Source organism: Lygodium microphyllum, chromosome 4 (assembly GCF_053477565.2).
Source record: "Lygodium microphyllum isolate KBCC chromosome 4, Lygodium_microphyllum_v1.1.10, whole genome shotgun sequence".
NCBI lineage: Eukaryota > Viridiplantae > Streptophyta > Polypodiopsida > Schizaeales > Lygodiaceae > Lygodium > Lygodium microphyllum.
This window is the reverse complement of record NC_141138.1, coordinates 10,456,831-10,480,878: the sequence shown is the minus strand read 5'-3', so window position 1 is coordinate 10,480,878 and position 24,048 is coordinate 10,456,831. Positions and strand designations below refer to the sequence as shown.

The following is a 24,048-nucleotide window of genomic DNA, read 5'->3' as shown; positions in this document are numbered from 1 at the left end:
TTTGGTGCCCTTACCCACTGCCTCAATGCAATTCACAAGAGAGATGACAAGACTCTTTGCAACAATTGGAGACCAATGACTTGCTTATAACCTTAGTCTATACAATATTTGCCAAAACACTGATTAGGAGAATCTCACGAACCAATGGATTAAAAGGGAATAAAAAGGCTTTATTAAATGCTGTTATGTCTTAGTCTCAATCATTGCAATTTGGGAGGGAATGGATCATGCACAAGAATCAAAACAAGATTTCATCTTCTTTAAAATAGATTCAATACTTCAACTAAAGGAGCAACATTGGCTAGTCTATTAAACCTTTAACGAGGCATACGATAGGCTTGAATGGGATTTTATATCTTAGACCCTACATTGGCTGGTCTACTAAATTGTTAACAAGGCATACGATAGGCTCGAATGGGATTTTATATTTTAGACCCTACATGACATGGGTTTTGGGAAACACTTTATTAAGTTTGTCATGATGCTTTTTGGAAATGCTTCAACTAGGGTTGTTGTTAATGGTACTCTAACAATCCCTTCCCACTTAGGATATCCATTTGGGAGGGCTGCCCTTTAGCTCCTCTCCCATTTGCCATTTGTTGCTGATGCTTTAGGGTGGTTAGTACAAAAGAAAGTCTAGCTAGGGAATGTTAAAGGAATCACCCCTCCTAATTGGGAAAAACAAATGGTCCTAAATCTCTTTACCGATGATACCAATGGCATAACAAACAATGATGGTAAATCCTTAAGATTAGTCAGGAATGCATGTCTTGACTCTTCAAGTATGAAATCATGAGAGTGAGACAAAGGCTATTCAATAACATACGTGAATGTTTAAGCACGCATTTGGAAGAGAGTGATCTCTAGGTTTGAAAACGTAAAAATAGGTGGCTATTTATGAGATAGTGGGGAGAGACAACATAGAAACGCTAAAGGTTAAACCTGGTGAAATTTTGCAAATTGACCTAAATTTTATGAGTGATAGGTAGTGGCCCATCTAGTAAACTTGATCCATGGTATGGATAAACAAAGATAGATATAGACTTATGTTGGAGGCATAAGAGTTTGCTAAGTTGAGTCTCCTCACACGTCCAATTGTGTTGAGAACAACTGCTAATAAATAGTCAATAAGGCAAAGCTCAACTTAACTCTACAAACTGCTTGTGATGCTAATCTTAGGTTCAAGTACAAACCTCATATCCACCCTAACTATGCTTCCAACTTTACACTCACCTACGTTTCAGTAGACTATGTATGGTTCAATGTCCATTGTGGTAATACCCCTAGTCATCTTCTACTTTTAGCATCCGACCTCTATATGAAATGCATTCAACTATGGGAGGATATTTGGGACTACTAGTAGAGACAATGGATGGAATCAAGAGCACTTACGAATTCTTTCAAGCTTTCTTGAGATGAGCTCGAATTGGTTCTAGATAGAATAGCAAAATGACCCCTACACCTCTCTCAAGCCATCTAAATGTGTGGGGAATTCGATCTAAGGGCTTTGAATTGGGCTAATGGTCAACCACTAATTCCTATTCCTAACCTCCATTCACCCCCTCACAAACTCACAACTAAGCTCAATGGTAAATGGCACTTCACTTAGAGCTTAACCGAGTGGAATTTCATGTTTGCCACCCTCTAGGGTCTCTCACTATTCTTGCAAAAAAATCTATCCTTATTTGGCTGATCATTCATTAGGGACTATGGATAGGTGAATGTGTGCTTAAACTTGGCATTGGAGATGGTAAGTGCCCGAGATGCAAGATTGAAATTGAATCTCTAACTCATCTATTTATTCACTGCTGCAGGTGCAATAAAGAAATTCTGACCTTATAGGCAGTGATTAAATTATTTCACCCACTTCCTATCACTTGGAAGGAATGGTTGATAGGGGGAGCTAAAGGCCTCCCAATGGAAATTTGGATTTTCATATAGGCCTACTTTTTGTGGGCGGCTATATGGCTACAATGCAATGATGCAATATATAAAGGCAAATTTTCATTTGATTGTCACACTACTAAGAGAGATATTATGTGGTAGGTCAAAGCAGAAAAAGATGGACTTGGGAAGTAAATGTAGAGGAAGTAGCACTTAGCTGGAGCGAATGAAGGCTAAAGCTTAAGCCATTCTGGATACGATTGCAGAAGAATAGGACTTATGGAATATCGTCATGGCCATCAAGGATGTGGTGAGCAAATATTGAATTGTCTCTAAGCTGGGATCCTCACCAAGTCCTCTCAATCTTCCCTCAACATCACCACCATTGGAAATTGTCTGTGGCCCTTGTATATATTGACTCGAAATTGTCTGTCATAAACTTTGTTTATACGCCACTCAAAAATTGCTGTCCTAGCTTTGTTGATGCTACTGCAAGCATCTAGTTGGTTCACAATCACTCTAAATTTACCCGAGGGCTAATACTCAGCAAGTCTTTCCTTATGCCGATGTATATAATTTTTGTTAATATTTAGAAATTAGTACATTATCTTAATGCTTTTTCTCCCAAAAAACAGGCACGCATCAAAAGGTACAGCCTCCAGGTTTCTCGTGTAGCATGTACTTACTAAGTACCATGTGGATGACGTTTGACGGCAAGTCCTTGCTCCAATGTAAATGTTCCATTCGATCTGTGAACGTCAGCACTCCGGAGGACTGCGCTGGACAAATCGACAAGTGCTCGTGACACGTGGGCGTCCCGACGCCTCGTCGGTGTAAAGAGCGGTTTTGGAGTCCTGCCAGGGTTCGGCAAATTTGGGGATACATTTAAAAAATCATTATATTAATGGTAAAAGCCAGAACTTTTAGTGAAAATTAAGGCGGGAGTGGCGGACACGAGGAGCGAGAATTCCTCTGCGTTCCTTCCATCGTAACAGCATTATCGCACAGAGCAAGCCTCAAGGCAAAAAGCCCATTGCATCATCCTGGTCGTCATCATCATCATCCGTCTGCCGACCCGAAGACCCAGCAGTTTCATCCGCTCGCTTGCCCCCCCCCCCTTCTGCGAGAAGCTTCCATCATTCCAGCTACCTCGCCTGTTTATGAGCCATCATGTCTTATCAGTACCTGTTCAAGTACATAATCATCGGTGATACAGGTCTGCCTTGAAACCCTAACCTTCCAGGTTTTTTTATTTTGTGCTGCTTCTCGCTTGATTATATGCTTTCGCTGCCATTTTTGATTGTTTTCTGATCTTCCACAGGTGTTGGCAAATCTTGCCTCCTTTTGCAGTTTACAGATAAGAGGTTTCAGCCTGTCCATGATCTTACTATTGGTGTTGAGTTTGGAGCTCGCATGATCAACATCTCAGGAAAACCTGTGAAATTGCAGATCTGGGACACGGTAAGCAGGATTCTTAATTATAGGCTGCATTGCTTTCAATCACAGACTGCACCAGTGTTACTCCAGTTGCTTTTTGTGCTTCCAATATCCTCTTGCAAACTTAGAACACTAGACTTATAAGGGTGGTGCGTCCTGTTGTTCCATATCGATATCTCTGTCTGATCTAATGAGTAGTAATTGGTTTTCTGATGAATATTAGCTAGTGTCAAGTTGGGAAGAGCATCGATAGGAAGGTTTTGACTTTATTTGCTTATAAGCGAAATTAATTTTCACCGACAATTGTGGCCCTGAAGATTTAGTTTCCAAACATAGTGCTTACACAGAGCTTTGATCTTCATTCTTACTCGTGTTTCAGGCAGGACAAGAATCATTTCGTTCCATCACACGATCTTACTATAGAGGAGCTGCTGGTGCATTGCTTGTTTATGATATCACCAGGTGGAAAACATGATTGCTTTGAATTTTTTTCAACCATGTTGAATTTTCATTTAAAGTTGTTGATTTGATTATGCTTCTGTGGGGTTGATGCCAACCTCAGGAGAGAAACATTTAACCATCTCACAAGTTGGCTAGAGGATGCTCGGCAGCACGCTACTGCAAACATGGTTATTATGCTTATAGGCAACAAGTGTGATCTTGCTCATAGAAGAGCTGTGAGTACTGAAGAAGGGGCACAGTTTGCAAAGGAAAATGGATTGATTTTTATTGAAACCTCTGCAAAGACTGCTCAGAATGTTGAGGAAGTATGTTCTTGTTCCCTCTTCTGACTTCTTTTAATGCATGATATTTTATTTGCCAGCTTCCATTGATATGTCAGCTTTGCACATTTTAGCTCAGTGTATTGTCCTTTTTGTGCAGGCTTTCATCAATACAGCAGGAAGGATTTATCAGAAAATTGAAGAGGGTGTGATAGACGTATCCAATGACGTGAGTCCCTGCATGCTTAGTTTCCTCATTTCTTTCTAACCAATATTCTGCTCCCATGTTCTTGGATTGACTACCCTTTGGAACAAGGGTCTTCTTAGTTATGGCATTGAAGCTTATTTGCTTTCTCCTTCCTAATGTCTTGGAGTTATTAGTAGTAGTTAAAGGCTTAAGAAAATATTGGGAGGTCTCAGGCAGCTGTGCTAGTAGCTTTCCTGCAGGCTATTGGAGTTCCCCTATGTGCAAATAGCAGCCAGATTTTCGAGTGTAATCTTTATTACATGCTGCTATTTAATCTTCTATGATCTGAAAAGAGGTGTGATCCTGAATAGGTATTTCTTTAGGTGGCAAAGATTAGTGTGTAGGGCTATTTGTCTTTAGACAAATTTCGTCACAAATGTTGAATCTATATCCATGGAACAACCCAATAGAACACTCAGTGGATCTTCTTTTTGCAAGTTTAATTGCCTGCCACATAAGTGTGACTGTGGTAAGGAAGCAATGTAAGGAATACAGGGAGAAGAAAATGCAGAATATGATGAAGGAAGGAGAACTCAAATCTGACTGAAACAAACAGGAAAGAATGCTGATACAGCAGCTCCTACATGTGCATCTTGGTATGTCAGTGAGGGCACTGAACTCTGAGAGGCAGGAGATGGAGGGGAGGGAGAGAAGATGACAGCTGGCTTAAGATGATCGATGGCAGGAGAGGCTGAAGAAGAGGCTGCATTCAATGCTGGAGCAGGAGAAAAGTAGCCAAAAATAAGGAGAGAGAACGTGAACACTCCAGCAAGCATCCATGAAAAAAAAGCTCACATCTGACAAAGCAATAAACACCCCTGAAACAGATTGACAAGTCAACAAAAGTGGTTGACTGTCCTGCCTGTTTCAAAAGTGCCCCGATGCCCACAACTGTCCGCCCATCCATAGAATGCCAATGAACAGGAGAGAAGAAAGTGTTGCCTGCTGTAGGTGAGAACAAAGAAGGTTGCATGAGATGCAGGATAGGGCAGAGGAAGCCATGGGAAGGTTAGAGAACTAATCTCCACTTGATATGCATACGATAAAGGCAATTATCAATAGAGAGGACCTATGGACAAAGATAGTGTTAGAGCTCCAAAAGTCCTCTTTTGACTTGGTTTGAGGCTCATAAGTAGGAGATGGACAAGGACATAGACATAGATAAACATGTTTGCTAACACCCCCTCTGAGATCTTGGGTGTGGTTGAAGGCCAAAGTAGCAAAGGATTTCATAGAAGGTTTAGGGTTGTAAATTGTAATAGGTATGCAAACAATAACTTCTATCACATCGACTATCTTTAATTGGGGCTCATTAGGAATCTCCTCAAGTGGCAACTAGGATACATGGAAGACATCATGCATCTTCAACTAGGTGGAAGTCGAAGCTTCATGAGTCATATTGACCTTTTTAACGATGGGAAAAGGGCCAAAACTATGAAAGCATAGTTTGTGTAATATTTTTCCACTTGCCTTAATTGATGCTTCATGATTCTATGCAATACTTAATCCTTGGATCCCTTCCTTGTAGATGAAGCTGTCCCGTCAAAACAATAGAAAAAAATTGAGAGACTTGATGATGAAGTGGAGGATGATGGTGGAGACTGGATAACTTTGGCTACTGCAGCTGTTGTACATGAGCTTAGAGTAAGGAAATCTAACGTAGAATGGGAGGTAATGAACTCTTTTTATAGAAGAAAGTTAGACTTAAAGCAAAGAGGGAAAGTAGAGTAGCACAAGATAAGTGTCCAGCCACATGTCATGAAGTGAGACAAGTAGTGGGATACTTGGAAGCTTGAATGTCAAGTATCCTCATAGTTGGCTCTTATTTATGTCTTTCCTTTTTTGATTGAGGATAATCAATAATTATAGAAACAACTAAATCTAGTAAGAACTGTTAGAACACAAATCTACTACTTTCAAAATGTCATCTTTGTCTTGAGGATTAGCATGTTTAGGTCAATTTGTGGCTCCTAAAATTTAGAGACATCCTAAAATTTAGGAACTTCCCCTGTAAAGAGATGCTCGTCTATAGAATACAAACACAATCATATGACAAACATATAGATTGATAAATAAACATAGTTAGGGTTAGGGTACATATACAATGAACACAAATGATAAAGAAACTGAATAATAAATGAGTCGATACAATGCTCAATGCAGCAAACACAATATGCAAGGTGACAATTGAACCCAAACTCCCATGTTCCGCAACCTGCAAACATGCACTAGGATAGAATCTTGTAAGCTTATAAAGAGGAAAGATCGAGCTCTCGAGTTAAGTCGATCCCATAAGGCTACACGATCCATCAATGATCCAACAATGGGATCCTCTACGGGGCAGGGAATAGGGTGGGTAACAAACTCCCAAAGATCGAAGGTATTAAGGATACACTCCACCTTACACAACCAAAGCAAGTAGTTGGAACCATCAAGCCAGTCCTCTTTGGGCAAAGAAGGAAGTATGCGCACCTATACAGAGGGTGCCATGGAAAGCATATGAAGGCCAACAAAACGAGCCTTCTGTGAAACTTGGAGAGAACAAGGAGGAGAGGGATCTCATAAAAACGGGCTAGGTGACCTTTGATCCTCACATAAACTAGCACGAAAATCTCTCAGTCTCTCAAAGGAAGGAACAGAAACCTCATCCTATGATCAACAAAGAACTAGTGGTAAGACATCTTCGTACACATATGAAGGATGCCTACTGCATTTCAAGATCCATCAAAGTACAACACACTCTTCCACTCATATACTCTACCCCGGTCCTTGAAGTAGCAGAAGTGTGGACAAAGCTTGCTTCTTTGTACCATTAGAAGACATTTGCCCATCAGATTACTCTCAAGAAGAAATTATGGATACTTGTTGTTAATGATTCTTCTTCCATGAAGGACCATATTCACAAGTTGGACAATATGAGGGATGAGCTTGCGTCCCTTGGCAGGATGATCTCCTCAGAGGATACGGCCATGATTCTTTTGACTCAACTGCCATCTCCCTAGTTTTATGTCTTCTACACCAATCTTCTTACATCGAGGACATGTGAGAAGCTTCCATGGGAGGAGCTTGCCTTGCTTGTTTTGGAGCATGACAAGCGCGCCAAAGAGATAGCTAGTGGATCCACCTCCACCAAAGCTTTTCTTGCCAGTTCGGGAGGGGGGACGCAGGAGAAAGGGAAGTCACAGGCTAAAAGATAGGAGAGTTCTTTAGGTTCTGACTTCGACTCTTGGAGAAGCCTAAATGCCCATACTGTGGGAAGGGGACACATCCAAAGGAGAAATGTTGGAAGAAGTGCCCTCACCTTCGTCCGGGAGCGAAGGATGGAGCTAAAACATGCGAGTCTTCTATCTCTACTCCAGCGGTTACCCATGAGTCAGTTTTTCTTTATATTGTTGACTTGGAGGAGCCTTCTTCAGTGGTTGCCTCATCTTATGAGAGGCCTTTGTTGGTTGATAGTGGAGGTTCTAGTCATAGGACTCCCCGAGGTGATTTGTTACAGAATCTATACTCTTCTGAGAGTTCAATCATTGTTGGTGACATTGTTTCGGTGCCTATTTGTGGTATTGGCACTTTGCCTTTATTTACCGACTGCGCGTTGAGCTCCCTTTCACAAGCTTTTTATGTTACAGACTTGGGCTTTCCATTCCTCTCAGTTTATGGCCTTACAAGGCTTGGTACTCGGGCTGTCTTCAATGAGCAGGCCGTTTGTATTGAGGATTCTTCTATAGGGGCTGTTAATAGCCTATATTATCACGATAGGTTGGTAGGAGAGCGGGCTTTACAGGCTCCATTTCCCTTTTCTTATGCAGTGTCCTCCTTGAGGTAGTTGTCCATCGCTACACCCGTTCCCTCTTGTGCACCCTCTTTTCCACAGGTTCCTTCCCATCCTCCACCCTCTTCTCTGGTGGTTCCCTCATAACCCCCATCCCTTTCAGAGGGGAACGATCTCAGTGATGCGACTATGGATTTTCTAGCTCCTATTTTTTTAGAGGGGGCTTCCCAAGATCGTGAGGAGCTTCTTCTTCGACAGTCTTTATGGATGGACTTCCTTGACATTGGCATTTCTCTTGCCACCCTAGGATTCGTTTCTCCCTTGGCCTTCTGCCACATCCAGGATCTGAGAGGGGATGTTAGCAGTCATGTTTGTCATGCCTTGTCATCTCTTGCATGTGAGCCTCAGTTTGAGTCATACGAGGACTTTAGGAGCTCTAACCTGTCTATCACTTGTTTTGATAGAGGAGATAACTCATTCTAGAGCACTTAGCTTATTGTATTTCAGTGCATTTTCTCCTCTAGTCGGGATTTTATTGTATTTCCCAGGACAGTTTCTACATTCTTCAGCTTGCCTCACCTGTCGAACATTGTCCACCCTTTTCAGCATTTTTTTGAGCATTTTTGGCATTTTTCCTAGCATTAAATGCTAGTCGGACATATTTTTGGCCCCAAATTTCAGATCGGCGAGTTTTTGGGATTTTTTACTTTTTATAGCCATTTCCCACTTGGTAATCAATTAGATTATCATCTTCCCTCCTTCCTTGGTAGGTGCACACTCCGACTATGTCATCTTCCTCCATCTTCGGCGTTGCTGTCATCATTAGCCTGATTTGGTGCCCTCGTTGACACTGTGGGCTGCTTGTAGGGATTGATCAGTCCTCCTTCTATATTCAACATTTGTTCCTTGTTTAGTGCAGGTTTCTTTTCTTCTTCTCCTGCAGATTGTCTCTCTCTTCCTCTGTGTTCGAGTTGCTTCTTCCGTTGCGTACTCTCACAGTAGGAACCACAAAATCCGTTGAGCAGCCTGTCAATGCACCATCTTGGGTTCACTCATGAACCTAGCTAGCAAACCTATAGCATAACATAAGTCAACACAAGTATTAAGAAGCCAGATCAAGGAGCCAACCAACTGCCTATATTGGGTAGTATCCACCAAAGGAGAATCGGAATGAGCTGTAGCCTTCCAATTTGGGTCCATAGGTGTTGTAAGAGACTTGCATCCCTCCATCTCACACGTAGTCAAGAGCTCTTGTACATACCGTTGCTGGGAAATAAAGATCTCCCTCGAATTTTGATAGATCTCATGACCTAGAAAGAAGTGAAAAAGTCTCATACCCGTCATCTTAAACTTCTCATGAAGTGCTACCTTTGTCTGCTCGACCATCTGAGTATGGTCACCTGTCACAATCAAGTCGTCCACATAGAGGACAAACAATATATGATCTCCACTTGAGGTGTGAACATAAAGTTGAGGGTCGGCCTTGGAACGTTGATACCCCAATTTCTCTTGGAGGAATGAGTCAATCTTCTCATTTCAAGCACAAGGAGCTTGCCTAAGGCCATAGAGAGCTTTTTACAACCTGTACACCTTACCATTAGAAGAACCGAAGCTAGCAACATAGATCTCCTCCTTCAACTCCCCATTCAAGAAGGCAGACTGTACATCCAACTGATAGACCGGCCATCTCCTATGGCTAGCCAAGGCAAGAACTGCGCGAATAATAGCGATCCGAGCTGCAGGGGCAAAAGAATCATGGAAATCAATGCTTGGGCACTGTGCAAAACCTTTAGCAACAAGGCGGGCCTTGTGCTTGTCCAACATGCCATCATTGCAGTATTTGGTCTTGAAGACCCATTTGACTCTAATGATCTTCTTATGAGGAGGCTTTGGCACAAGATACCAAGTGCCAATTCTCTCAATCGACTCTAGCTCTTGCTCCATTGCTCTCTGCCAATGATCATGCTATAAAGCCTCCTTTACGGAGGTGGGCTCTTGATTTTGCATGATACGAGTCATCAAATAGTAATTAGTGTAAATAAGCTCGGTGTGGTATGCCTGGTTTCGTTAAGAACGTAGTGGGCCATCTTGCGGTTGCCACTCCTCAGGGCCCCCTCAATCCCTGCATCATGAAGAGTGTTACAAGCCCAACAAGGAGGTCGGATCTCGCCTTGTCGCTCACCATCTGCTGAAGTTTTTGGAAGGTTCACCGACGGGGCTGGGGTGCAATCGGTGAGTCCGGTGGTTGAGAACCGAGCTGCTCATCTGAAGAAGAGTCCTGAAGAGGCACAGGCTTCAGAGAGGAATAGTTGCTGGCGTCCAACTATCACTCGGATCTCCAAAAATAGAGTGTTCCTCACCCCCCTCTGAACTTCCACGAACCGAACATCATGGCTCGTGTAGACATCCTGCTTAATGGGCTCATACAATCGGTAGATTTGAGACTCTGAGCTATAGCCCACAAACATGCGTCTTTTGGAAGTTGCTTCAAATTAGTCATGTTGTGTTTTTAGGATGTGAACATAGGCATCACACCCGGAAACCTTGAAATAAGAAACTTCTGGCTTAGATCCAAAGTATGCCTCATAAGGGGTCATACCGATAACAATGAAAGTAGGGGATCGATTAAGAATGTGCATTGCAGTAGCCATAGCCTCAGTCCATAGGCACTGAGGTGTTTGATGATGCTCCATCATGGTACAGGCCATCTCGATCACACTGTGATTCTTCCGCTCCAATATGCCATTCTCTTGAGGGGTGTTTGTATTGGCAAACTCCTAGTGAATACCATGATTTGCACAAAAACGAGCACTCTCATTAGAAAAAAATTCTCCGCCCTTATCTGATCGTAAGGTCTTCAGTTTCCGGGCCGATTGGTTCTCCTCAGAGAGTAACCAATTTGTAAAGTTGGAGAAAGCTTCCAACTTCAGCTTCAATAAATAAGCCCATGTCATCCTTCTATAATCATCCACAATTAGCATGAAATACAAGCTTCCTCGAAGGGGTTCCATCCTCATTGGTCCACAAAGATCAGTAGAAACATGCTCCTAGGGTATTGAAGACCGCATAGAAGCCTTCCTAGGAATAGCATTATGAGTTTGCTTCCCATGGATGCAGGATACACAAGGCTGCTAGCTCACCACAATATCTGGCAAACCTCGAACAAGCTATCCCTTAGACGCCTTTCGAAGGTAGTCATAGTCGAGGTGGCCAAACCCAGCATGCCAAAGCTTGGACTGAGTTTAAGATGTAAGAAGAAGAGAGGTCAAGGTAGAAGAAGACCGCACCATGATTAAGAATTTGAAAAGAATCCACATCAAATTCGACCAAGAGGTCGAGGGCAAAATCTTGTGCACCAAAAGTAGATGGTATCCCAAGGCCGGCACATGAAGCACCTCCGTTGTATAGGCACCACCTCACCCATTTGGAATAAGATGCAGGTCACCTCGTCCCTGAATAGGAATAGACAAACTATCACCAATGAGAATTTGGCCATATGAGGCTGCAAATGAGCAACACCTGCGCAAGAAAGAGTCATGTGCCGTGAGGCACCATTGTCAACAATCCACTTTCCAGTGTATGGGGCCGGCAATGCGGCATTAGAAGCTGCAATGCCTGCACAAAATACAAAAAGTAGCCCCCTCCGAGTGTGTGAATGCAGCCTGCTAGGGCTCTTCACCGCTCATCCTGTTCCTCCTTCACTCGTCGGAGGGGATAAAAAGGTAAAATCTGCACTTGAAGGCCCAAAACACAGCCTTTTTCCTTTTCTAACAGCAAAAAAACAGCAGCAGCTTCATCAAATCTTGTCCTTTCTCGCATGCCCATGCTCGCCTCAGCCTTGTTCTAATGCGCAACCCTCGTGCTCGCTCTTGAACGCTGAAAACACAGCCTTGTGTCGTGCTGAAATCTCCTCTTAAGGTAGGTCCTTGGTCAATCCTTCAATGCTTTGATACCATGTCAGAGTGAAGCAGTGCGGAAGTGTATGACCAAGACAAGAATGGAGAGAGAGAGAGAGAGAGAGAGAGAGAGAGAGAGAGAGACACAGAAAATCTGCAGTGAAGAATGCTGTATAAGGATGGAGATATATCCATGGATGCAGAGAGAATGTCTGCGTATATCTCCACCTCGAAGATCTCACTCTCCAATAACCCCAAGGGCAGTCTCCACGGTCTGCAGCCTGAAAACTAACGCACAAGTGTAAAAGAGTGTGGAAATTGGGCCTAATAAATAGGCCATAGAAAATACAGCTAATAATGCAGGCCGGCTGCGCTAAATGCACCTAACTGGATAAAAAACTGTTTGACCTACACAGTCTGACTGCAGCCCCACTATCCGACCTGACACGTGTCTCCTACCTAGCTTGTCGCCTACTGATATCAGCTGCCACATGGACTGCCTGTTGCACTTGCTTGTCTAGGGAATGTCAATCTCTAATAAATGCAGCCTACGAAGGTCCAAGCAGTGAGATGGGCAGCAAAGTGGGTAGCTCAGCAAAACACATGTATGCTGATGATGTGGCAGCTGTACGGAGGCAAGCGACATAAAAAACTCCAAAATGTAGCAGTCTTGGTGATGTGGCAGGTAGTACGCATGAATAAATGCTCTAAATGCAGAAAACACAAAACCAATTGTACAATGAAGCATAGACTGATAAACACAGAGCACAGTCAGGTTTAGGGTTAGGGTAACTTAGAGACAGTGAATACAATGAATTATAAAGTGAATGTATAATTAATATATAGTGCTCATGCAACAAACACACTATGCAGTGAATGTTGAACCTCGAACTCTCATATCTTTGGGATCAAGGTAGAGGTTATGAGCTATAGAGTGTGTTGTACTCCTAACGGATCCTGAATCATAGCAAAGAAAGCCTGTGTGTTGGAGCTTGATGGATTTGGACTGAGTGGGCTGAGGGTGAGAGCGTCAGATATTGCACAGAGAGTAGAGAGTAGTAGAGAGGAGTGTGAGCATGACACAATGGATGTTCGGTACAAAGACGAGTGTACCGCTTTTTAGGTTTTGATAATATATAAAGTACAAGGGTGCAAGGGTGCGTTCACACCTGAACACTGTAAAAGGCATGGTGAGCCTTTATTCCCAACAACCTCCCACCTAAAGGGAATGTGCTTGAAGGTAGAGAAAAGAATCAACTAAGTCTATGTATGTACAAAGCTAAAAGACACATATACTATCCAATCCCCATCATCTGGTGGTAATGAGCAAACCGGTCGGTTGGAAGACCCTTCATGAGAAGGTCTGTATGGTTATCATCTGTATGTACCTTGACAAGCTCAATGCCCTTGCTGTCAAGTACATCCCTAATAAAGTGATACTTCACCTGTATGTGCTTTGTCTTTGCGTGAAAGACAAGATTCTGTGCTAGCATGATAGCACTTTGACTGTCACAGTGGAGGATAGGAACCTCTGTAATACCAAGTTGTCTCACCAGATGTGAAAGCCATTAAGCCTCTTTGCATGCCTCAGTGGCAGCCACATATTCTGCCTCTGTATTAGACAATGCGACACACTTTTCCAGCCTAGATATCCAAGAGACTGCTCCACCTATGAACATGAACATATATACTAAAGTAAACTTCCTGCAGTGAGGATGGCTAGCATAGTCTGCATCCATGAACCCAACAATAAATGACTTCTGCTTACCAAAATAAATACACAAATCCTTTGTGCTCTTAAGGTATCTTATGATATCCTTCATTGCTTTCCAATGCTTTTTGCCTAGATATGCCATGTATTTGCTAACCACTCCCACCGCAAATGCAATGTCAGGACATGTAGCAACCATAGCATACATCAAGCTACCAACAACCGAGACACAAGGTATCTTGGCCATTTCAGCCTTTCCATCATCTGATTCAGGGCTGTCATCTGCACTAAGTTTCACATATGGAGGCAATGGTACACTAATAACTTTCCCCACCTCCATATTGAAACGCTACAAAACTTTAGTGACATACTCCTGCTGTGACAGATAAAGAAAACCCTTTGATCTATCTTTGAGTATACGCATGCCAAGAATGTGATTGGCCTTACTAAGATCCTTTATATCAAAGCTATTGTGTAAACTCTACTTCAAGGAGTCCAAGGCATGAATATCCTTGCTTGCAATCAACATGTCATCCACATATAAAACCAAGAGAATAAGGTTGCTATCTACTGCCTTCTTGGTATATAAGTAGTGATCAACTTGAGAACGATGAAATCCTTGAGATTGCATGAATGTATCAAATTTATGATACCATTCTTGAGGTGTCTGCTTCAGCCCATACAAACTCTTGTTGAGTTTACATACCATTTGCTCTTTTCCATCTGTAGCAAAACCTTTAAGCTGCCACATATAGATCTCCTCATGTAGATTACCATGTAAGAAAGTGGTTTTTACATCCATCTGTATGAGTTCCATGTCTTCAAATGCAACCAAGCCTAAGATGGTTCGCAAAGTAGTCATTTTGAGTACAGGAGAAAAGATTTCATCAAAATTAATTCCATGTTCTTGCTTGTACCCTTTAGCAACTAGGCTTGCCTTGTACTTTGGCAAAGAACAAGAATTGACTTTCATTTTGTAAACCCATTTTCAAGATGGCACTTTTTGTCCTTTTGGCAAATGCACCAAATTCCAAGTGTCATTCTTCATGAGGGATTCCATCTCTGATAGTATTGCTTTGTGCCATTTCTTACTATCCTGTCTGTCCATTGCTTCTTGGAAGCTTGACGGTTCACCACAATCTGTTAACATGACATAATCAGCCACATAGTTTATACCAGGAACAAATCTATTTGGCTGTTTTTGCACTCCATCGACCTACGGACCCAATGGTCAAGATTTGCTAGCTGTTCAACCTGCAAATCTGAATTAATAGCTTGGTATTCTGCAGGTTCAGCATGCTGTACAGTAGGTTCAGGTTGTTCCAAAGGCACATGTCTTGCCGAATTTGTGGGATATCATGGGCAAGATCCTGTTGATCATTTTCAGCATCATTCCCTGCATTTTCAGGGACATTTATAGCAGGTATTTGCTGCTGTCTAACGGGCATTCTTTGCTGTCCTATTGGTACATTCTCCCGGAATACAACCCTTCTAACCTCCTTTGTTCTTTCGAGTTGTTTTTGCATGCGATCTTCCCGGAAGATAACATCATTGTTGCGTACTACTTTTCTTTTCTCGGGATCCCATAATCGATATCCCATCTCACCTTCATCACCATATCCTAGGAAAATACAATTATAGGACTTTGGCTCAAGTTTGTTGCGTTCTTCCTTGCGAATGTGCACAAATGTCTCGTAGCCAAACACTCTCAATTGAGCATACGAAGGTGGCTTTGCCGACCACTCTTCTTGAGGGACACCCCCCCCAAAAGACTTGTTTGGTGATCGATTAATCAAGTGTATAGCTGTCATAACAATCTCTGCCCAAAATCCATGGGGTAAAGTAGCTTGTGACAGCATTGTATGGACTTTGTTTTGAATGGTCCTGTTCATACGCTCTGCAACATCATTTTGGGGCGGATTATGAGGGGTAGTAAGCTCCCATTTATCCCTTTGCTGTCACAAAAGTCCTGAAAGTCTTTGGATACATATTCCCCACCATTGTCAGAGCGAAGGCATTTAAATGCTCAGTTATGGCGACTACATGGTCATGCACACTAGATACATGCAAAGGATACAAGGTATCACTTTTGGACCCCTTGGCTACAATGCGAGAGCCCTTATAGATTTTCCATTTGCTATCCCCAAAGGTGGTGTGATAGCCTTCATCATCTAGTTGCCCTGTGCTTATCAAGCTCTTCTTGAGCTGAGATACATGTCTCACATTATGCAAAACAAATACAGAGCCATGTTGAAATTCCAATTTCACACTGTCAATGCTTGCAATTTTACATGCATAGTTATCCCCCAAGCGTACAACACCATGTATACCACTATTGTAGTCAGAGAAACACTCATGATGTGGTGTGACATGAAAGGACGCACTTGAATCAAGTATCCAAGTGTGCATATCATCCTCAAAATTTGCAATCAATGCATGTGCACTCAAAGAAGAAGCAAGAAGTACATCACCATCATTGTCAGTATCATGAGTGACTACATTAACCTCTTCTATTTTCACATTGCTCTTCTTTGCAGGCTAGCTGTCCTTTTTTTCAGCCTTGTTGTCTTTAGTGTTTTTGTTTTTGCCCTTCTCTTTCTTCAATCGAAAATAGTCCCGTTTGTAGTGCCCTTTTTTGCTACAATGATGGCACTACACATTTTTTCCACGAGACTTGCTTTGTGCTCTATTTTCAGAACTGCCCTTGTGCTGAAATCTGCCTCTAGTGTGCAATGCATTAGAAGACTTGTTTGCTGAGTTATTTGGCCTATTGAGTTCTTCCATCAACAAAGAACTCTCCACATCAGAGTATAACAACTGAGCATTCGAATTACTCAAAGCTGTCCTGAAAGTAAACCAACTTTCAGGCAAAGTGCATAGCAAGAAAGTAGCCTTGAACTCTTCATCAATATGGAAATCCAAAGCTGTCAGCTGACTGAAAATTGAGTTAAACTCATTCAATGTACAAACATGGCTATACCTTCTTTCATGTGAAAGTCCATTAATTTTTTCAGTCAATAAACCTTGCTGGCTGCACTTTTCCGAGCATACAAATTTTCAAGCCTTTGCCACATCGCATATTCCAAATTCAGCTTTTGAATGTTAAAGAGCAAGTTGTCTGACACGGAGAGCTCAATGGTAGAGCGAGCAAGCTTGTCCAAGTCATCCCACTCGTCTTGTTTCATGTCTGTTGGTTTGATTCCCTTTGTTTTGATGGGCTTTACATGTTTCTTCTGCACCAAGACATTGTAGCATTGTTTTTGCCAAATTGCAAAATTATGTGCTCCCTCAAGCTTCTTTATGTGCAAAAGATTACTGCTGTCATTGTTTCTAGCCATAATTTGCAGTCCCAAATTGGCTAACTAGTCACCAAAGGCAAGCCCAAATGTGACGCAAGTAACCACGGTACACAAAAGTACCAACCAGCAATGAAATTCCGGAGATTGCAGAAATTTCAAATATGCAAATAGATTTTCAGAATTAAAAGGTGTTTATTACTGCACTCCTCAAGCAATTACTGACACATTTAGAGACCAAGCCACCAGTTACATGTGAAATTTCCAAAATTTCATTGCAATTTCTGCTTTAAAGGCATTCTAGGGCACAAATTTGACAATTTTGATCAAAAGCTCCAAAATTTTAGAGCGTAATCTCTCTAGATTGCATCAATACATGTACCCAAGTGCATGCACCAAACATTTGTTGCACAGATTGAAGGGATTTTGCAAAAGCCCCAATTTTATGGATTCAGAGTGCACACATTTTAGTAAAATTGTAGAAACTCCACTAAAATGTGAGAATCCCCGAAATTTCTCGGGCAGATGTGTACCACGTGTGCAATTTCTGAGTCGGATTGTCTTGTCCCTTGGTGAGATCTCCAAATTGGAGAAAAGCCCCAATTTTCTTGGAAAGAATTTCACTTTATGCCTTTGCATGTGAACGCCTAGTAGAGAGGGAAAAAAAAATATTTCTGATTTAAAAAAACGTTGACTGTCGCTCGGTCGTTGCTTGGCCACCGTGGACTAGTCGTCGCATACTAATCTCATGGTGATTGGTCCTGGTCGCCGGTCCTGTCCACCTGACTGTGCGTCAGCTGCCTGACCCCCTGTCGACTTATTGCGTGACTTGTCGTGTGCTTGCGACCATGCGAGTCCTGCAACAACATTGACATGCAGTGCGACACGTGCAACTCTTGCTCGCTTGCGACACCTGCAACTCCTCCTACTCGCCTGTTTGCGGCTTTGATACTCGTTACTCGTTCTGATACCAGTTCATGGGAACCTGACGGATTTGAAGTGAGTGAGCTGAGGGCGAGAGCGTCAAATATTGCACAGAGTAGAGATCGGTAGAGAGTAGTGTAAGCACGACACAATGGATGTTCGGTACATAGACGAGTGTACCACTTTTTAGGTTTTGATAATATATAAAGTACAAGAGTGTAAGGGTGCGTTCACACCCGAACATTGTAAAAGGCCCGGTGAGCCTTTATTCCCAACACCGTGTATCATATACTAGCAAACGCAGCCAAGGAAGGTTAGATCTAATGCAAACGGCAATGCAAGATAGAGAAAGACTAAAAACGCAGGTACCTGAGGAGAGAGAAAAATTGGGTGACAGCTGCTATGTGCAAATGTAGCCTATGGAGGAGAGAGAAGATCAAGGCGAAAACTCTAGACTGATGGCGACAATGGCCAATAGAGATACAGCTCTTGAAACATGCAAAAACGAGATTGAAGAAGAGTGGTGGGTTGCATGCCTATTTATAGAAAGTTTGGGACACCCAAGTTAGGGTTTTGCATGTGGGACATAGTAACTCTCTAGGATCATGTTTCTTTTTAAAATAAGAGGGTTTCTTCATTAATTAAGTGTGTTTTGTGGCTGTTTAAGTCAAGCTAATGCATCTTTAGCTCAATACCTTCTCTGAGGCCTAAAACTTAGCTATGAGAAATAAGCCCTTGATGTTTATTTTCTTTTATCCCAAAGTATTCCACCCCAAAGCAGCGAGGGTATCGGGCAAAGAGTGCATATTAGCTGCCGAGTGACCTACCAAGGCTATAGAGACGATGATTACCTTATCAAGGGAGTCCAAGTGATCACCCAAGAGAGGCCAGGGCATTGGACCAAGGGTGCACGTTGGTTGCCCAGGGGTCTACCACATTCAACAAAGGTGGATGGAATCAACAGTGGACTTTGTGTTTTTCTTTTATTATTATTATTATTATTACTATTTTTGAGGGCTTCTGGTGTAATTTGTTCAAAAGATTTAGCATTAAGTTGAGAGTTGCAAACAAGTGTTTGTCCCATTGAGCCATTGTGCCTCGAAGTATGAGAAAATAAGGATTGATAGTCCTATTACCTTCATAAAACAAGCAAAACAATCCCACATGCTACTAGGATTAGTGCCTTGGTTTTGTCTTTGGTTTTGATCTTAAGGTCTCTTGCCTTGTCCTTGCCTGCCCTTCTGAGAAGAAACAAGAGTCTCCTCTAGCATTGGAAGATGGAGAAGAGTCCCTATATGTGGGTGTGCGCTGAAACTTGCAAAGGATGAACCTATGAATGATTAGCCAACTGACTAGGCCTGTGATAGATAGGGAAAATCGCCCAAAACTGGTAGACCTGTTCAAAGAGGGTGTGAAAATGCTGACCAACTTGCATTTGGAGGATAAAATAATGATTGCTAGAAGAAATGCTGAACACAGCTTGTACGATCGAATCGCCACCTATCCATTGTGAATAGGTCCTCCAACCACTGAAAAAAATGCAAGGGCTGGAAACTGTCTACTAACAATGTGAACACACCTGAAACTCACTAGAAAAGAAATGCACTATAATGCATACTCTAGAAAGAGTTGTCTCCTCCATCAAAACACATGATAAATTGAGTGTTAGAGCTCCTAATGTCCTTGTTTGACTCAGATTAAGGCTCATAGATAGGAGATGATTGTGCATGATGCACATGACTGCTAACAATGAAATTGCATTGAACTTTCTTTTTTTTTGGGGTGTTTTGTTTGTTTTCTTCTTTTAGTATCTGTGTCCATGGGAAAAAAGAAACGATGGTGGGATCCTACATCACAAAACAGAAAGCTATCCCAACCTCCAGTCATAGGTGCCAGTGATGAAGAAAATATGGAAGTATGTGCCATATGTTGCCATTCTGAGTGTGTAACGGAAGAGAAACACGAACATGGAGAGAGAAAAGAAGAGCTTGCTCTCGTGGGAGCGGGTTGAGGGAGATGTCGATGTGTCGTCCACTGGAGATGGATCCTGACTTTAGCAACCACCAATCGGAGTAGAGGCTGATGAAGAAAAGTGCTGAAAACACAAAAACGACCTGTTATAAACGCAAACACAAATTAGGCCACTGCTGGAAATGGAAGGACAGCATGCTGAAAATCATAATGCAGTAGGGTAGCGGAGCAAGTTATGTGACACTCCAAGTAATGATGCATCACTCTTTGTCAATCCATAGCAAACGACAATTTTTTTTCACTAAGCAGTGCCGCTCATGTATTGCACGCTTGGAGAACAAAAAGTTTCTCTCTCAAATGCTTTATGCCACAATGGCAAATGCAAAAAGAAAAATTGCTACTAACAAAAAAGTCATTTTATAAGGTCACAGTAAGGCACTTTGAAAGAAAAACAACTATTCCCCAGAAGCATGACAATATTTGAACCTGTGTACTCAAATCAGTAACCTCTAAAGCTTGAACATAAGCCACAAAACCAAACATCCATGTTACGTTACTAGAGCTCCTCAAAACCAAAAAGTGTCAACTTATTGGTACCCGTTTTTTAACTAGCTCCCTTACCCTAGTCTTTGGGATTGGAACTGGTAAATGCAGCAATGTAACCACTTGAAGATGATGGTAGTTGATCATTGGCAATAGTGGGAGGTTGGGCGATAGCTGTAGACCATGTAGCAATGGTTGTTGGGGGCTGGACAGCTAATGGAAGAGGGCTGATGGCTGAAACTTGCTAGATAGATTGAATGATGGGCAGCTCGTCTATTTATAGATGTAGAAGGATCCTCCCAAATTAGGGTTTTACTTGTGGGACTTGGAAACACTCTAAGACGATGTACTGTTTAATGAAACTTTTGGTAATTTACATGTTTTGGGTGTCTTTTAAAGAGCTAGTCAGTTTGTAATGCATTTTTAGCTCAATAGGTAGTTGGCTTGGTGGCAGATGGAGCAGTTGACAGCAATAGGTGGAGAGTAAGAATGAGGGTGCAATAGTTGTAGAATGATTTTTGCAAGATGTGCAAAGTGGCTGCCTAGATCCCAATTGTCTAGGGTGGCACCCAGGCACTCTCGTTGGCGCTCGAACACTTTGGGTGCATCAAATGTGGGTGTCTAGATACTTTTGGGACATTTAATATTGAGTTTTTGGGATATTTTAATGAGCTGAAAAAGGGGACCTTTTGTAGGTAAACGCCCCATCTCAACTCGAGAACCACAAAGCATAGCTTGTCCAAGAGGTTTCATCCCAAAGCAGCCGGGGCATTGGACAAAGGGTGCACGTTGGCTGCCCACTAGCCTACAGGACTATAGAGGTGATTAGAAAGTTTAGTATACCCCAAGAGGTTCCACCCAAAAGTAGCCAGGGCATTTGTAAATGGATGCACGTTAGTTGCCCAAGAACCTACAGAGACTACAAAGGGGTTGTTATCTTTCCTCATGAGCCCTAGTACTTTATTCTTTATGGGCTTTGCTTTTTATTTTATTTTCATATATATCCCCAAAATTTGTTTAGTGTTCTAGGGGGAAGGATGTCAACAAGGAGGTAATGTAGGGTCTACTTCTTGAGTTTCACTCTTGGTTATAGCACTTGCCCCTAGCATCTGATAATTGGAGTCATCTCCTTGACCGCTATGCGGCGAGAGATTGAATCCGACATATCAATCTCAATTATGAGCTGCAAGAGTTTTCTATTATTAAGGAAGGGGATTGTTTGGAAGAGTATGTGCATGTGTGCAGTGTTTCTTTCCCCCTTGGTTCGGGGGAAGGGGGGCATCTGAGAGCTGCATGTTGCTAGTGGTATAGTTTTCTGCTGTGCCAGCCTGATTTCTAGGCTATTAACTGCAATGATAAGTTTTTTCCCTCTTGAAAGCTGTACATGCAGTTTGGAGGGAGATCTCCAACTAGCTGGAAGATCCACCCTACAAGATGGAGTCATTTCTCTTTGGGTATGGAGTTTGTCGATGTGTGCACCCGCATGCAGTGCATTGGTGATTCTTCATTTCCATGGAGTTTACTGAACTTGTCTTCCTTTCTTCTGCAGCTCATTTTCTGCACTCTTCAGATTAGTTTTCTCCCTCTATTATTATCAGCTCTGTCTGTGTGAGTTTGTAGGTATGCATGCATCCTTTATTTCTATGGAGCTTGTTGAACTTGTATATAACCCCAAAAGAGTTGTTCTTTGAAAGCAGTGCACATGGAGGCCTCTGCTGCAAAGCAAGCTTCTCGTGAAGTTGCCCGTTTGGATGATTTTTAGTAGTTCTCACTGGGTGGATCCTTCACCAACACATAAATTCAAAATAGTCTTTAACATTTTGGCACCACTGAAGATATTTTCTGACCTGGATTTGAATTTTGAACCCTGAGCAGAGTACCTGCTGCTGTTCAAGAAGTGGGGTAATGGGTACAAAACATTTTGGGGGGTCCACACTTGCAGAAATTAATCTTGCTCATTTGGGGTGTTTTCTAATGTGCTTCTTTCATAGTATGCCTGAACATCACCTGTGTCGTTTGGTTAGAAGTCCAAGACTTATCTAATTTATCTCCAAGAGCACCTCCCTAGTAACTCCATCCAGTGGGTATGACGGGATATAATGTAATGTAGCATCCAGTGGAGAGAGAGAGAGGTTGTGGCTTTGAGCAACTGTCTAAAATGCTGTGTGGATTTGCTATGTAAAGACTTGCGGGATCAAAATTGGACCTGGAGGGGTCCCAGGCGGTGGTGGAAGGGGCGACACTTCTATAGTGCCCAGCAGTGGCTGTTGCAGTTGAGGAGGTTGCTGGGTGTAATTAATTTTCTTAATTACTGTGCAGCAAGGAAGATTACAGATCGTTTTTCCTGTGAATGTGTGCAAATGTCTAATGGAGATTGCTTGTACAATTATGATTGATGATGCGGCATCAGCAGCCCTTTGACTCTCATTGAGCATTAATCTTATAGCATTGGACGCCCCAACAGTGTATAGTGCATTTTTTCAAGTATTAATGGACTCTTGGCTTGTCTCGAAAAAGAGAGTTAAATTGTAAATTGTGTAGTCCATTTATTGATATGGTACTTAATGTTGTAAATTTTGCTGGTGTATATGGATGCGAGCCTGCTGTGCGATTGTAGTTACTCCGTACAATAAAAAAACGACTATATTTATTTTCTACTGTTTAATGAATATGTGGGTGCTTAGCCCACATAATATGGTCGAACATTCCATTATGCCAGGTAATTTGGATTTTGCAACCCCCTTCTACAAAGGTTGTGAAGTGATTGTAGTTTTGGGAGTGATAATTCACCTCAGCTGCGTGCAATTGTTTTGATAACATGTTTGGCGCAACCTCATTGCTCGCTTGTGTATTTCTACACATGGTTGGCCAGCTTTAGCTTTAGAAAGCTCAATTTACAATGAAGGATATCGTAGTAGGGGTAAGGTGCTGGAGTAGCCCTCTTAGGCTTTAGGGCAAATGCAGAGGATTGAGGTTGGTTGAGCGGAGGCAATCCGTGAGAGCATATAATAATGCATAGTATTGGGTGACTTCAAATACTATGAGATACAAGAGATATATAATTGTTTATTTAGAGATGAATTGGGTCTCACTTAGAGCTCTTAGGCTACTAAAATCTTGTGTTTATTGTGATAGAGTTTTGATGTCTTAGAGAGAAACCAATAGTGGAAATAGGACTACATGGTTTTGGATGCTTTTAAAGATTCACGAGCACATACATCAAGGAGAGGAAACCATAATAAAAGGCCATAGCTATGTTAGACTTACAAGCTAGCATACCTTGTAGCAGTAGTAGTAGTCCTCCTCAGACTACTTGGCTCATCACTTATCGAGATCTTGTGATCTTGATAGCTATGGATACATGCCACTTACTAGAAGTACTTTCTCTCTCCTTAAAATGAAGTCTCTATTGTGACTCCACAAAGCACCCCTCTGGTGGTCCACAAGTTTCACCATGTACATGGATTCTCGAGCTCTAGTAAGTCTTGCAAAGTTTCATTCTTTTCATTCAATTATAGTTTGTAATAGGCCTTTGGCCTTAAAAAGTGTTAATAGAAGGCATGGAAAACAACACAATGCTTATGATTCTATCTATTTCCTTGGCTATGATGTGGATGGCCAGTTTCTATTAATAATCATGAGTGC

General features: G+C 42.1%; 1 protein-coding gene across 1 annotated transcript; it reads left to right on the top strand.

The window, feature by feature from the left end:
• Positions 1-2,789: 2,789 nt before the first annotated feature.
• LOC148036791 (ras-related protein RABB1c-like) lies at positions 2,790-22,940 on the top strand. Its single transcript, XM_087675680.1, has 6 exons — positions 2,790-3,100; positions 3,206-3,345; positions 3,701-3,783; positions 3,884-4,088; positions 4,204-4,272; positions 22,588-22,940. The coding sequence occupies exons 1-6, from the start codon at positions 3,055-3,057 to the stop codon at positions 22,678-22,680; spliced, it is 636 nt and encodes a 211-aa protein (XP_087531806.1). The 5' UTR covers positions 2,790-3,054; the 3' UTR covers positions 22,681-22,940.
• The last annotated feature ends 1,108 nt before the right edge of the window (positions 22,941-24,048 follow it).